Source organism: Eulemur rufifrons, chromosome 7, assembly GCF_041146395.1.
Source record: "Eulemur rufifrons isolate Redbay chromosome 7, OSU_ERuf_1, whole genome shotgun sequence".
Lineage (NCBI taxonomy): Eukaryota > Metazoa > Chordata > Mammalia > Primates > Lemuridae > Eulemur > Eulemur rufifrons.
This window is the reverse complement of record NC_090989.1, coordinates 192,055,443-192,068,021: the sequence shown is the minus strand read 5'-3', so window position 1 is coordinate 192,068,021 and position 12,579 is coordinate 192,055,443. Positions and strand designations below refer to the sequence as shown.

Below are 12,579 nucleotides of genomic sequence, written 5' to 3'. Positions count from 1 at the left end.
CTGGAACAAATCAGCATAGACCCTGACACCTGATATGTAACTTATTGACCTGGAAAATTATTTTTTTTCTCTCAAACAATTTGCAAAAAAGATTAAAAGCAGGCTGCTTGTCTTCAAGGACCAATGGCACATCTTACAGTCTTGTCTCAGGACCACATCATTTCTCCTGCTCCATAATATAATCTACAAAGATCTTGATCATCTTAACATTACATAGAATGTCTTCCTCTGTGGACAACTCTCATTCACTGTGCCAGGGACAAAGTGGTTACGGTTGTAGGGACAAAGGTTATGCACATGCATACCAACATGGATGGATCCTCATCCAGCTGACCTGGTTACTACTACCACTGAGGGGCTAATCTCCCATCAGCAGAACCCCATTGTGGGGCCCAACAGAGCAAATTTCCTTTGGGAAATCAGCTAGCCACCTAGTAGCAGGTTGATTATATTGGATCCCTTTCATCAGGAACAGGGTAGCAATTTGACCTCACTGGAATAGAAATCAATTCTTGATTTCAATTTGCTTCCCTTGCCCATAGTGCTTCCGACAGCACCACCAACTAGGTACTTAGCCAATGTCTCGGATACCATGGAGCCATTCTGTACAACATTGCTTCTGATCAAAGAACTGATTTCATAGCAAAAGAAGGGCAGCAGTGGCCTTGTGTCTATGGAATGGACTGGTCCTATAAACGTTCTATCACCCAGAAGCAATTGGCCTCGGTTATGACACCAATCCATTTATAGTGCCAGTCCAGAAAAAAGACCCTGAAAAGACAGGAGAAAAGGACATCGGGAAGGGGAAGTGGAAGAAGAAAGATATAAATATCAATTATGTTTTCATGATTGATTGGTGTGTTGGGAGGGTGTCCATATGTACATGTGTGTGAGCTATTTTTTCCTTCTCACTCCTCCTTCCTCTTATTATTTTATGTACTTATTATTGGTGGTGGCTAACATTCAAATGAGATTGTGACTGATCATGAGGTATAACTAACATTGCCCACAGAAGGACACCATGACGGCACGTGTGCATAGTTACACATTCTTAGGCAAAAGCAAAATCTCGTTGCTATTTAATGGAAGTTCAAATATGGGTAAAATGGTGCATGTGGATGTTGAATGGCCAAAGGAGTGGACTCTGCCAGTTTTCAAGCTATTGCCTCAGCCCCAAACCCACAGTTCCATGCTCTGATTCACAATGCTAGGGCTGCTTTGTTGTCAAGATTCCCATTAGAATCTGCCCGTAGGACCAGTAGAAGGAAACTGTAAGCCAGGAAGAGGGAAAAGAAACTAACTCCTCATGACTTCCTTTTTTTCCTGTCAAAATCATCCCAGCTATGTTTTTTCATCCTGGAAGTTGGTTCCACTTTGCAGATTTTATTTTCATGCTCCCTACACCAGTTTCCTTCTGCCCTTAGAGAAACAGGCGCCAGCTGGACTAGCCCCGGTGCTTTAGCAGTCAGGACCGGAGACCCTCCTCTGAACTCCTAGTGTCAGAACCAAACACACAGCAGCCGCCTCTCAGAAGTCTGGGTCCCAGCTTTGAAGCCGCTCCTCTTCCCCAGGCTCTGGAGGTGCGACGTACCACCACAAGTTAGGCGGGGCAGGCCTCAGAGGTCAAGCAGGCACTTCTACAGGGCCCCTGCTGAGGTTGAACGCCACGTGGTCACTGCCCACTCCTCAGACATTCCGGCTCCAAGAATCCAGGTTTTAGTAACCCTAACCCTCTCCCTGTGCTTCCCCTAGCCTAGGAATAGCAGCTTCTTGCTGTAGTTTTTCTTCTGCAATCCTTGGTGTTCTTGTTTTGCCCATTCAGTTCTCCAATATCTGGTTAGCAACTCTTTTTTTTTTTTTAAGAGACAGGGTCTCACTGTGTCACCAGGTTGGAGTGCAGTGGCCTGATCATAGCTCACTGTAACCTCAAATTCCTAGGCTCAAGCCACTCTCCTGCCTCAGCCTCCAGAATAGCTAGGACTACAGGTGCATACCACCATGCTGGGATAATTTTTTTTAATTTCTTTTTAGAGACAAGGTCTTGCTATGTTACCCAGGCTGTTCTCAAAGTCCTGGCATCAAGCAGTCCTTCCCCCTTGGTCTCCCAAAGTTCTGGGATTACAGGCATCAGCCACCACACCTGGCCAGCAATTCCTTACATTAAATTTTCTCTGTTAAAATAACTGATGTGGTTTTATTCCCTACTGGACCCTGACTGATATATAAGTTATAAAATAAATGGCTCAATTTCTGTCTTTATTTCTGTTCCAGTCTTCAACCTCTAAGACAGATATAGTCTTACAGTTGCAGAACTTGAAGTACTGAAATGAATCTCAGCTACTCCAGCAGATTTGGTTTGTGAACAGTGCTTTAAAAATGCTTTCACATATATGACTTCATTTGTTGTTTTCTTCTTGCATTTATTCAACAAATGTTTTATTGAGCAACTGCTGTTTATAAGGCACAGGATCAGGTGCTGGTAATACACAAATAAACAAGATTTTACCTGAAGGGATAACTTCTAAACTGCAGAGATATGGTTTTATTTCTTTAAAATAGGTTTTATAAAGCCTCTAATGGGAGAAGGCTAAGAACTATCCAAAAAGAATTACAGAGACTCAATTTCTAGAATGCTTCCATTTAAGACATCCCTATTTATTAGCCTGAGTCATCAATTAAATAATACAGAAGACATATAAAGAAAACAGGACAGTGCCCAGAACTTAGTAAGCACTCAATGAAAGACAGCTATTGCCAAGAAGAATTAGGAAATAGAGTAAATTTAGTTCAAGGATGCTATGAATAATCAATGACTATAATAGCAATGCATTGCTTCTTCGTGGGGCTTCACTTTTACATGTTGTGATCTTGACAAAAATCCCAGAGAGGTGGGGCATATTTCATGATTCTCATTTTTTTAATGAGAATATTCATAATGGCTTTACTTGTAATGGCTGAAAACTGTAAATAACCCAATGACTATCAACAGGTGAATGGAAACAGGCACTCACAAAAGGTGAGTGACTTACCAATACTACACATCCAAGAGCTGGCAGAGCCAGGCACCAGCGCCCTGGGGTTCAGTGCTGGCTGCCAATCCTACAGCGGTCCAGCCCCTTCCTCAGTGCCCCCATCACCTCATGGTTCCTCAAGCTGTAAATGAGGGGGTTGAGCATAGGAGTAAGGACTGTGTAGAAGACGGAGACCACCTTGTCGTGGCCAGGGGCCCGGTAGTGCCTAGGCCTCAGGTAGATGAACATGGCTGCCCCATAGAAGAGGGAGACAGCTGTCAGGTGGGAAGAACAGGTGGCCAGAGCCTTTTTATGGGCCTGAACAGAATGCATTCGGAGCATGGTCCCCAGGATGCGAGCATAGGAGGCCACGATGATGGAGAAGGGAAGGAGCAGCATGAAGACACAGCACGCAAAGAGGAGGATGTCAAAAAGGGATGTGTCTGCACAGGCCAGCTTCAATAAAGCTGGTACCTCACAGAAGAAGTGATCAACATTCCTTGAGCTGCAGTAGGGGAAGGTCATGGTTGCCACCATCTGAATCATTCCGTCTATTATCCCAAAGGCCCAGGAGCTCCCAGCAATCTGGACACAGACCCTCTGATTCATCAGGATGGGATAGTGAAGTGGGCGGCTAATGGCCACATAGCGGTCATAAGCCATGAGTCCCAGCAAGAGCCCCTCAGATCCCACAAGAGAAACAAAAAAGCCAATTTGTATGCCACAACCCACAAAGGAGATGAACTTCCTACCAGACAGGAAGTTGGCCGCCATCTTTGGCACAATGTTACAGACCAGCATGAGATCCATGAGGGAGAGCTGACTGAGGAAGAAGTACATGGGTGTGTGAAGCCGAGGATCTACGTAGATGAGGAAGATGAGGAGGACATTTCCACAAAGGGCCGCTGTGAAGACCACCATAATGGCAGAAAAGAGAACGAGATCAGTTGGGCTGTGGGAGAAGATGCCCAGGAGAATGAAGCCATCTGTGGATGATTGGTTCGACCATATTCCCATGGCTTAGTCGTTCACAGTCACCTGAAAACATGAACAGAAAAATTTTGAAGTTGAGTAACATGTCTCAATTGATCTCTGAATCCTTCTTCTTCAGCCAGATATATCTTTTGTAATTCCTTGGAGTTCAATAACATATGCTCTAGAGCATACAAGGGGACATTCTTTCATATTCCCATCACACAGATGACAGGATCTCTGCTAGTTCATGGAATTGGACTACATGTCTATATTTGTAGGTATTCATACCAAGGGAGTAGAAATGAGATTATTCTAGGTGCCACAGGACTATTGGACAATCCTCCTTCAGCAAAGTCTTGGCTTTGCCGTATTACATTGACTCTCCTTATCTGGGATCACATGGACTTGGTAAACTATCTCTAACAGGACTTGGACTATTTCATGCCCAAGAGATTATTTATATTTGTTACAATGAGGGAAGGTAATGGAGACTTGAGATGTGCTAGTCTTTATCTTGTTCGGGTCAAAAATCTTGGAATCATTTTTAATGCCTCTATTTTTTTTTTTATTCTCTAGGTCCAACCCATCAGACAAGCCTCTTGGTTTACATTCAAGGTTTCTCAGGATTTAATTAGCTCTTACCACCCTCACCACAACTACCCTGGTCCAAGCCACCATCCTCTCTCAGCTGGATTATTATAACCTCCTACCTGGTCTCCTGGCTTCTATCCTTGAGCCCTTGAGTCTATTCTCATAGCATTTCCAGTGGCTCTGCTAAAATGTAAGTCATACGATATAACTCTCCTGGTGAAAGCACGCCAATGACACACCAAATTACTCCAAATAAAGCCGAGATCCTTACAATGGCCAGCAAAGCCCTATATCTCTCTCTCATACACACACACAGACACAGACACACACACAGGCACACACAGACACACACAGACACACACATAAAAACACACAGACACGCACATGCCAGTACTTCTGAACTCATCTCCTACTCGCACTATGTTCCCACTCCTACTCCCACTATGAATTCCTTCTGAACTCATCTCCTCTGCTCCCCCTTCACCCACTATGCTTCCTCAAGTTTCCTTGGACAGGACATACCACACGTTTGGTCCTTTGCATGTTTTTCTCTGTGGAATGCTGTTTCCCCAGATTTCCATCCCTCACATGCTTCATACCTTTACTCAAATACTGACCTGTTTAGATCAGTGTTCTGTGAAAGCCATATTAAGAAATCAAATGTCATGTATTCTCAAGCCCCTTCCCTGCTTCAGTCCATTCCACTGCACTTAGGCCACCTGACACACACATGCTTATGTGTTTGTGCTGTTACTGCCTGTGTAATCCCACTAGAATTTAAGCACCATTTAAGTTCCACATGTTATTGGCAGCCCCCAGAATGCTGCCAGACTCACAGTATGACCTCAATACACAGGTGTTAACCCAGAAAAGTAACATATGATGAAGCAATAAATGGGTGCAATTTCCATTTTCAGTAAGCAGAAAGACTCCCACTTAACAACCTTGGCCCGAATATAATAGGAGTTTACTGTTTGATTCATTTCCATGAGGGACAGTGAGTGACAATGTAAGAAATACCTTCAGGTGTTCACGAAGACAAGGATGGAGGGAATGATAGCTGTGTCTGTGAGGCATTTGTTTGCTGGTGCATTCACATCTACCTTACAGCACTGTACAGAGGAAATGAGGTGATTCCACGGGCACTACGCTGTGTGAAGACCCTGGTTAATTGCCTGCCCAGGCCACTTCAGCTGTGTCTCTACAGAAGGGAACATGTCCTGACTTACGCCCAAGAAGGCATGCCCCGCAGTCCTTGCCACCAGTGATACCTGGTGTGATGGGAGGTGGGGTTCCTCAGGAGTGAATCGCTGTCCCCACAGCCTTCAAGCACCATCTCAAGCCATATGGGCCCCAGGCTCAACCAAACAGCAAAACAAACCGGGTCCCCCCAGACCTCACTGCAGAAGTTCCTCCTCCTGTTCTGAAGACACCCAGCCCTACTTACTGTGTGCAGGGGCACTTGGCCACATGCACCTTCAAGGACAGGCACTCCCCACCCCCTCCCCCCACTAACTCTTGTACTACAATACCGCAAGGCTGATTAACGACAACCATCCTGGACAGCTCCCTTGCACTCAGATTCTTATATCCCCTGTGTATTCAACATCTCCCCTTACATGTCTAATGGACTAGTTCCACTAAAGTGGCCAAACAGGCTTCTTGGTCTGCCCTGGAGAAACACTTGCTCTCCCCTCCACTCCTCCCAGCTCGGCTATGGTAGGTCTGTCCAGTTTCCCAGGCCACAACACCTGGGTCACCCCAGACCCCTCTTCTTCTCTCACACGCATATCCCAACCACCAGAAACTCCCGCTGGCTCTTCTTTCAAAATACACCCACCCCTGACCACTACTCAGCCCTGCCGGCTCCCACCTGCCACACCATCTGAACTGCTGTTCATGATGATGGCAATGGCCCAGAGGGAACCGGCCTCCTGATCTACCCTTGCACTCCCCACCTCAGTCTGTTTGCCACATAACACTAGAGTGAACCCATCTGTGTGAAATAAAATCCAAAGTGCTTTCATCAGCAGACCCTCCTCACCACCCAGACCTGCGTCCTTCTGCTCTCCCAGCTTCCCTGCAGTTCCCCACATGGCAGGGGGACACCAGCCTTGGGGGACTCAGTAATCCCTCTTACCTCCTCCCAGAAGGCTCTTCCCAGACGTGGGTAGAAAGAGTGGGGAGAGCCATAGCACCAGAAGCTGACCCCCCCTACTCCCCCAAGAAGAAAAAACCCAACAAAACCCTGCTGGGGGCAGACAACAGGAGGAAGAGGAAATGCTGATGAAGACACAGACATGAGGAAACACACCGACAACCAGCAGCAGGAACTGCAAGGACGAGAGAAGGGTGAGAGGAGAGACCCTCGCTCACCTTTGGGTGGGTGCCCTGTGGGTGGCCCTGTTGATGCCCAGGGCCCCTCAGCCTCCCTGGAGCCCCTCTAGTGCAGAGAGCGGGGTGCAGCCCCACAGCAGCCCCTCTCAGAGGGAGGAGGAGACACAGGCATGGGGAGTCAGTGGTGGCAAGTGGGGACACAGCCAGTGGCTGTGCATGGCCCACCACAGAGGCCCCCTGCCTCCCACACGCCTCCCTCTCACCCGGGTTGCAGAGCCGCCTCCCACTGCCCACGCGGGTACTTGACATGCAAACGGAGTGAGGAGGGTGAAGCTGACAGCTCCCAGTGGGCCACAGACTCCAGTGCTGAGCAGGCGTTCCCAAGCCTGCAATTAAAGAGGCCCAAGGAGGGAGGCTGGGAGGAGCAGGAGCAGGGCCAGTGGGGACAGGGCGAGAGAGCCCAGCTGGGGGAGGAAGGATGTGGGGCCCAGGGCACAGGGATACAGGAGAGCAGGGAAGACTCCTGGTGCCCTGCCCTTCCCCCATGTCACATTTCCCCAGTGACCCCCAGACCCCCTCAGGGTCTCTGCCTATGGCTGCCCCCTTGGCCCTCCCTGCACCCCACAATCCACATCTGTCCTTTACCTGTCTGGTGACGTCAGCCTACACCTACTGGTGGCCATGATGTGCTGGGTGAGGTGCTGTGCTTGAGTCAAAGCTGTGCCCTGGCCCCAAGGGGTTTGTAGCCTAGTTTGAAGGGGAGACCCCCATTCACAAGAGGGTGGCGTGGGAGCCTGGTGTCGTCCCAAACCCGGACAGACATTTCTGTTGGGTCAGTGCCCTTCCTGGGTTGCCGTGGAAGGTCCTGCGCTCACAGCTGTTGTGCTGCTGTCTCATGGAGCCATGGACAGCACTGCCTTCACTCTCCAGAATGTCTGGGTGGGACGACAGATTTTATGGTTATTCCATATTTGTCTTTATTCCCACAGGAGCAGGTCTGTTTTCAAAATAGCGAATTCATTGGAAACCAAATGGCAGAATCACTTACTTATCTTTTCATTTTAACTCTTTAGTCTTAGTTAATTTGAATGGTTTTATGTTATTTTCACAACAGTAGTTATATATGCTTTACCTGCTAAACAACTTGGGGGCTTTAGAAAAGCGAGCAGCTCAGAGGGCTTCGAGGAGAAGGATTGCAGAGGGAGGCCAGAAGATGCAGGAAGGTGGGGGCAGAGGACCCAGAAGACGTGGGCAGAACAGGCCTTCTGTCTAGCTGGTTCCAGGCACACCAAAGTGGCTTTGAAGGAATTTCCCTACAGCCGTCACACCCTGCTCTCTCCTGGTCCTCTGGCGTGGCCTCCACAGCCAGCTGATCTACTCCGGTTCTGCATAAGTACCCAGTGTTTTCCCATCTCCACACTTTTGCTCAAGTTATTCTCCCCTTGGAACTTACTTTGCTTCTTTTGTCTTCTCCTATTGAAACTTAATTCATTCTATAAAGACCCATCTAGAACTCATCTTTACTACTGTGACCTTCCAAGGATTCAATCCACAAGTACTCCAGCTGCTGTGACCTCCTTAGTGACAGCACGGATAAACCTGGAGGACATCATGCTAAGTGAAACAGGTGGGGCACAGAAGGACAAATACCTCATGATCTCACTCCTGTGTGGCATCTCAAACAATCAAACTCATAGAAGTGAAGAGTACAATGATGGTTACCAGAGGTTGGGGGCTGGAGGCAATGGAGAGATTTTGGTCAAAGTGTACAACATTTCATTTAGATAGGAGGAATAAATTTGTAAAGATCTATTTCACAGCATGGTAATTATACTTAATAGTAATGTATTATATATTTCGAAATTGCTTAGAAAGTAAATTTCTAATGTTCTTACCACAAAAATAATAAGTATTTAAAGTGATGGATATATTTATTAGCTTGCTTTAATCATTCCACATTGTATATATATCTCATATATATCATAACATCACCCCATAAATACATACAATTATAATCTGTCATCTAATAATGAAATTAAAAAATTATAAATAATTAAATACATCATAATACTGGCCAAAAAAAAAAAACCAGGCATATTAACGAATGGAACAAACTATAAAAGCCCAGAAATAAACCCAAGCATTTATGGTACACTGATATTCAACAAAGGAGCCAAGAACACACAATGGGGAAAGGAAAGTCTCCTCAATAAATGGTGTTTGGAAAACTAGGTATTCACATGCAGAAGAATGAATTTGCATCCTTATCTCACATCATGTACAAAAATCAATTCAAAATCTATTAAAGACTTAAATCTAAGTCCTGAAACTATAAAACTTCTATAAGAAAACATATGGGATGGCCGGGCGTGGTGGCTCATGCCTGTAACCCTAGCACTCTGGGAGGCTGAGGCGGGTGGATCTTTTGAGCTCAGGAGTTCGAGACCAGCCTGAGCAAGAGCAAAACTCCATCTCTACTAAAAATTTGAAAGAAATTAGCTGGACAACAAAAAATATATAGAAAATTTAGCTGGGCATGGTGGCACATACCTATAGTCCCAGCTACTTGGGAGGCTGAGGCAGGAGGATCGCTTGAGCCCAGGAGTTTGAGGTTGCTATGAGCTAGGCTGACGCCACGGCACTCTAGCCAGGGTGACAGAGTGGGACTCTGCTTCAAAAAAAAAAAGAAAGAAAGAAAGAAAAAGAAAACATATGGGGAAAAGATACATTACACTGGTCTGGGCAATGATTTTTAAAAATATGACCATATTCCTGCTGTACACTGTACTTAAAAAATATGACCTTAAAAATAAAAGCAATAAAAGCAAAAATACACAGATGGGGTTACATCACACTAAAAAGCTTTTGCCCAGCCATGAAAACCATTCAGAGTGAAGAGTCAACCCAAGAGGTAGGAGAAAAATATCTGCAAACCTTACATTTGATGAGTTAATATTCAAAATACATAAGGAACTCAAACAACTCAATAGCAAGAAAATATTAATAAATAATTAAAAAATGGGCAAAGGACCTGAATAGACATTTCTCCACAGAAGACATACAAATGGCCAACAGGTATAAGAAAAAATGTTTAACATCACTAATCATCAGCAAAATGCAAATCAAAATCACAATGAGATGTCACCTCATACTTGTTAGAATAGCTCTTATCAGAAAGAAAAAAGACAACAAGTGTTGACAAAGATATGGAGAAAAGGGAACCCTTGTACACTGTTGGTGGAAATGTAAATTAGTACAGCCATTATGGAAAACAATATGGAGGTGTTTGAGTCCATTTGTGCTGATATAACAGAATATCAGAGACTGGATAATTTGTAAAGAACAGAAATTTATTCCCTCACAGTTCTGGAGGCTGGGAAGTCCAAGATCAAGCTACTGGCATCTGGTTAGGGCCTTCTTGCTGCTTCTTCCAAAGGTGATGGATGCCATGTCCTCACATGGTGGAAAGCAAAAGGGTGCTGAACTCACCTTTTTAAACAGCATTAATACCTACTCCTGATCATTTAAGGAATAAAAATAATAAAATAGCATTAATCCCACCTGTGAGGGTGGAGCTGTCATGGCCCTCACCTCCCAAAGTTCCCACCTCTTAACACTGCCACAATGGCAGCCAGATTTCAACATGAGTTTTGGAGGAGGCATTCAGACTACAGAATTCCAAACCTGGCCTCCCCAAATTCATGTCCCTCTCACACACAAAATACATTCTTTCCATCCCCAAAGCCCCCAAAGTCTTAACTCATTCCAGCACCAACTCAAAAGTCCAAAGTCCAGCATCTCATCTAAACATCATGTGAGTGAGAATCAAGGCATGGTTCATCCTGAGGCAAATTCCCTTCCATCTGTGAGCCTGTGAAATCAAAATAAGTTAGGTGTTTCCAAAATACAATGGTGGGACAGACACAGGATAGACATTCCTATCCTAAAAGGGAGAAATAGGCAAGTAAAACAGGTCCCAAGTAAGTCCAAAACCCCATAGGGAAAACAACATTAATTCTTAAGGCTTGAGAATAATCTCCTTGACTCCAGGTCTCACTTTCTGGATTCCCAAGACCTCAGGTAGTCTTGTCCCTGTGGCTTTGCTGGTCTCAATCCACGTAGCTGCTCTCACACACTGGAGCCTCGTGTCTGCAGCTCTCCCAGCTGGCATTGCACACCGGTGGGTGGCTCTATAGTTCTTGGGTCTCAGTGGCGACCCCACTGCTGATACCAATGTTTTGTTCCAGGCCGTTTGTGCTGCTGTAACAGAATCCTACAGACTGGGCAATTTATAAATAAGAGAAATTTATGTTCTGAAGGCTGGGAAGCTCAAGACCAAGTCTTTGGCAGGTCCAGTGTCTGTTGGGGTGCTATTCCTCATTGGTGGTACCTTGTTACTGTGTCCTCACAGGGCAGAGGGCAGAAGAGAAAGAGAACAAGAGAGAGTGAGGCAGTTCTCTGAGGCCCCATTTACAATGGCATTGGTCCATTTATGAGGGATAGTCCTCAAGACTTAATCTTTATCTCCCAAGAGGCCCCCATTGCAATACTGGGGATCGCATTGGGGATTAAGTTCCACCACGTGAAAATTGGGTGGGACACAACATTCAAACCATTGCAGGAAATTTTTCAAAAAATTAAAAATAGAATGACCATATAAACTAGCAATTCCAATTCTGGGTATGTATCCAAAGGAAATTAAATCAGCACCATGCAGAGATATCCGCACCCACATGCTCATTGCAGCATTGTTCTCAACAGCCAGGATATAGAAACAACCTGCATGTCTATTGATAGATGAATAGATAAAGAAAATGTGGCATATATGTGCAATGGGATATAACTCGGCCTTAAGAAAGGAGATCCTGCCATTTGAGGCAACATGGATGAAACTGAAGGGTATTATGCTATGTTAAATAAGCCGGACACAAAAAGACCAATGATATCACTTATATGTGAAATCTAAAATAGCTAAACTCATACAAGCACAGCATAGAATTGTGGTTTCCAGGGGCTGGTGGGTGGGGAAAATGAGAAGATTTTGGTCAAAAGGTATAAAATTTCCATCCTGCAGGATGAACAAATTCTGAAGATCTAATGTACAGCAGGGTGACTGTTGTTAATAATATTATATACTTGAAATTTGCTAAGAGAGTCAATCTTAAGTTTTCTTACCACAAAAAAAGGATAACTATGTAAAGTCATGAATAATTTAATTAGCTTGATTGTGGTAATCATTTAATGATGTACATGTATATCTTAAATATATACAATTTTATTGAGATGGGATCTTACTATGTTGCCCAGGTTGGTCTTGAACTGCTGGGCTCAGGTGATTCTCCTGCCTCAGTCTTCTGAATAGCAAGGACTACAGGTATGTGCCACCATGCCCAGCTCTAAATATATATAATTTTTATTTGTCAATTATACTTCAACAAAGCTGGGAGAAAAAAGAAATATCAAAATCACCTGAACTATATTACTTCCTATGGTGGAAATAGCTAGAAATGTTTTTAAAAAATTAGGAAATTCTCATGTTTTTAAAAATTAAGGGATATAATTCCAGATGGGTAAAATCTTAAAATTCTCATGGAAATTGGACAATATTTTGAAAAGAATAATAAAAATATAACATATCAAAATTTGTTTATCAAGTCTATACTCT

At 44.6% G+C, this 12,579-nt stretch overlaps 1 protein-coding gene across 1 annotated transcript; it reads right to left on the bottom strand.

Moving 5' to 3' along the window:
* Window positions 1–3,080: 3,080 nt before the first annotated feature.
* On the bottom strand, window positions 3,081–4,028 carry LOC138387084 (olfactory receptor 2V1). The gene has a single exon (XM_069473971.1). The coding sequence runs from the start codon at window positions 4,026–4,028 to the stop codon at window positions 3,081–3,083; it is 948 nt and encodes a 315-aa protein (XP_069330072.1).
* Window positions 4,029–12,579: the final 8,551 nt, after the last annotated feature.

What these genes read in the sequence shown, in the direction of transcription:
- LOC138387084 (XM_069473971.1), bottom strand. Translation starts at nt 4,028, where the DNA reads ATGGGAATATGGTCGAACCAATCATCCACAGATGGCTTCATTCTCCTG.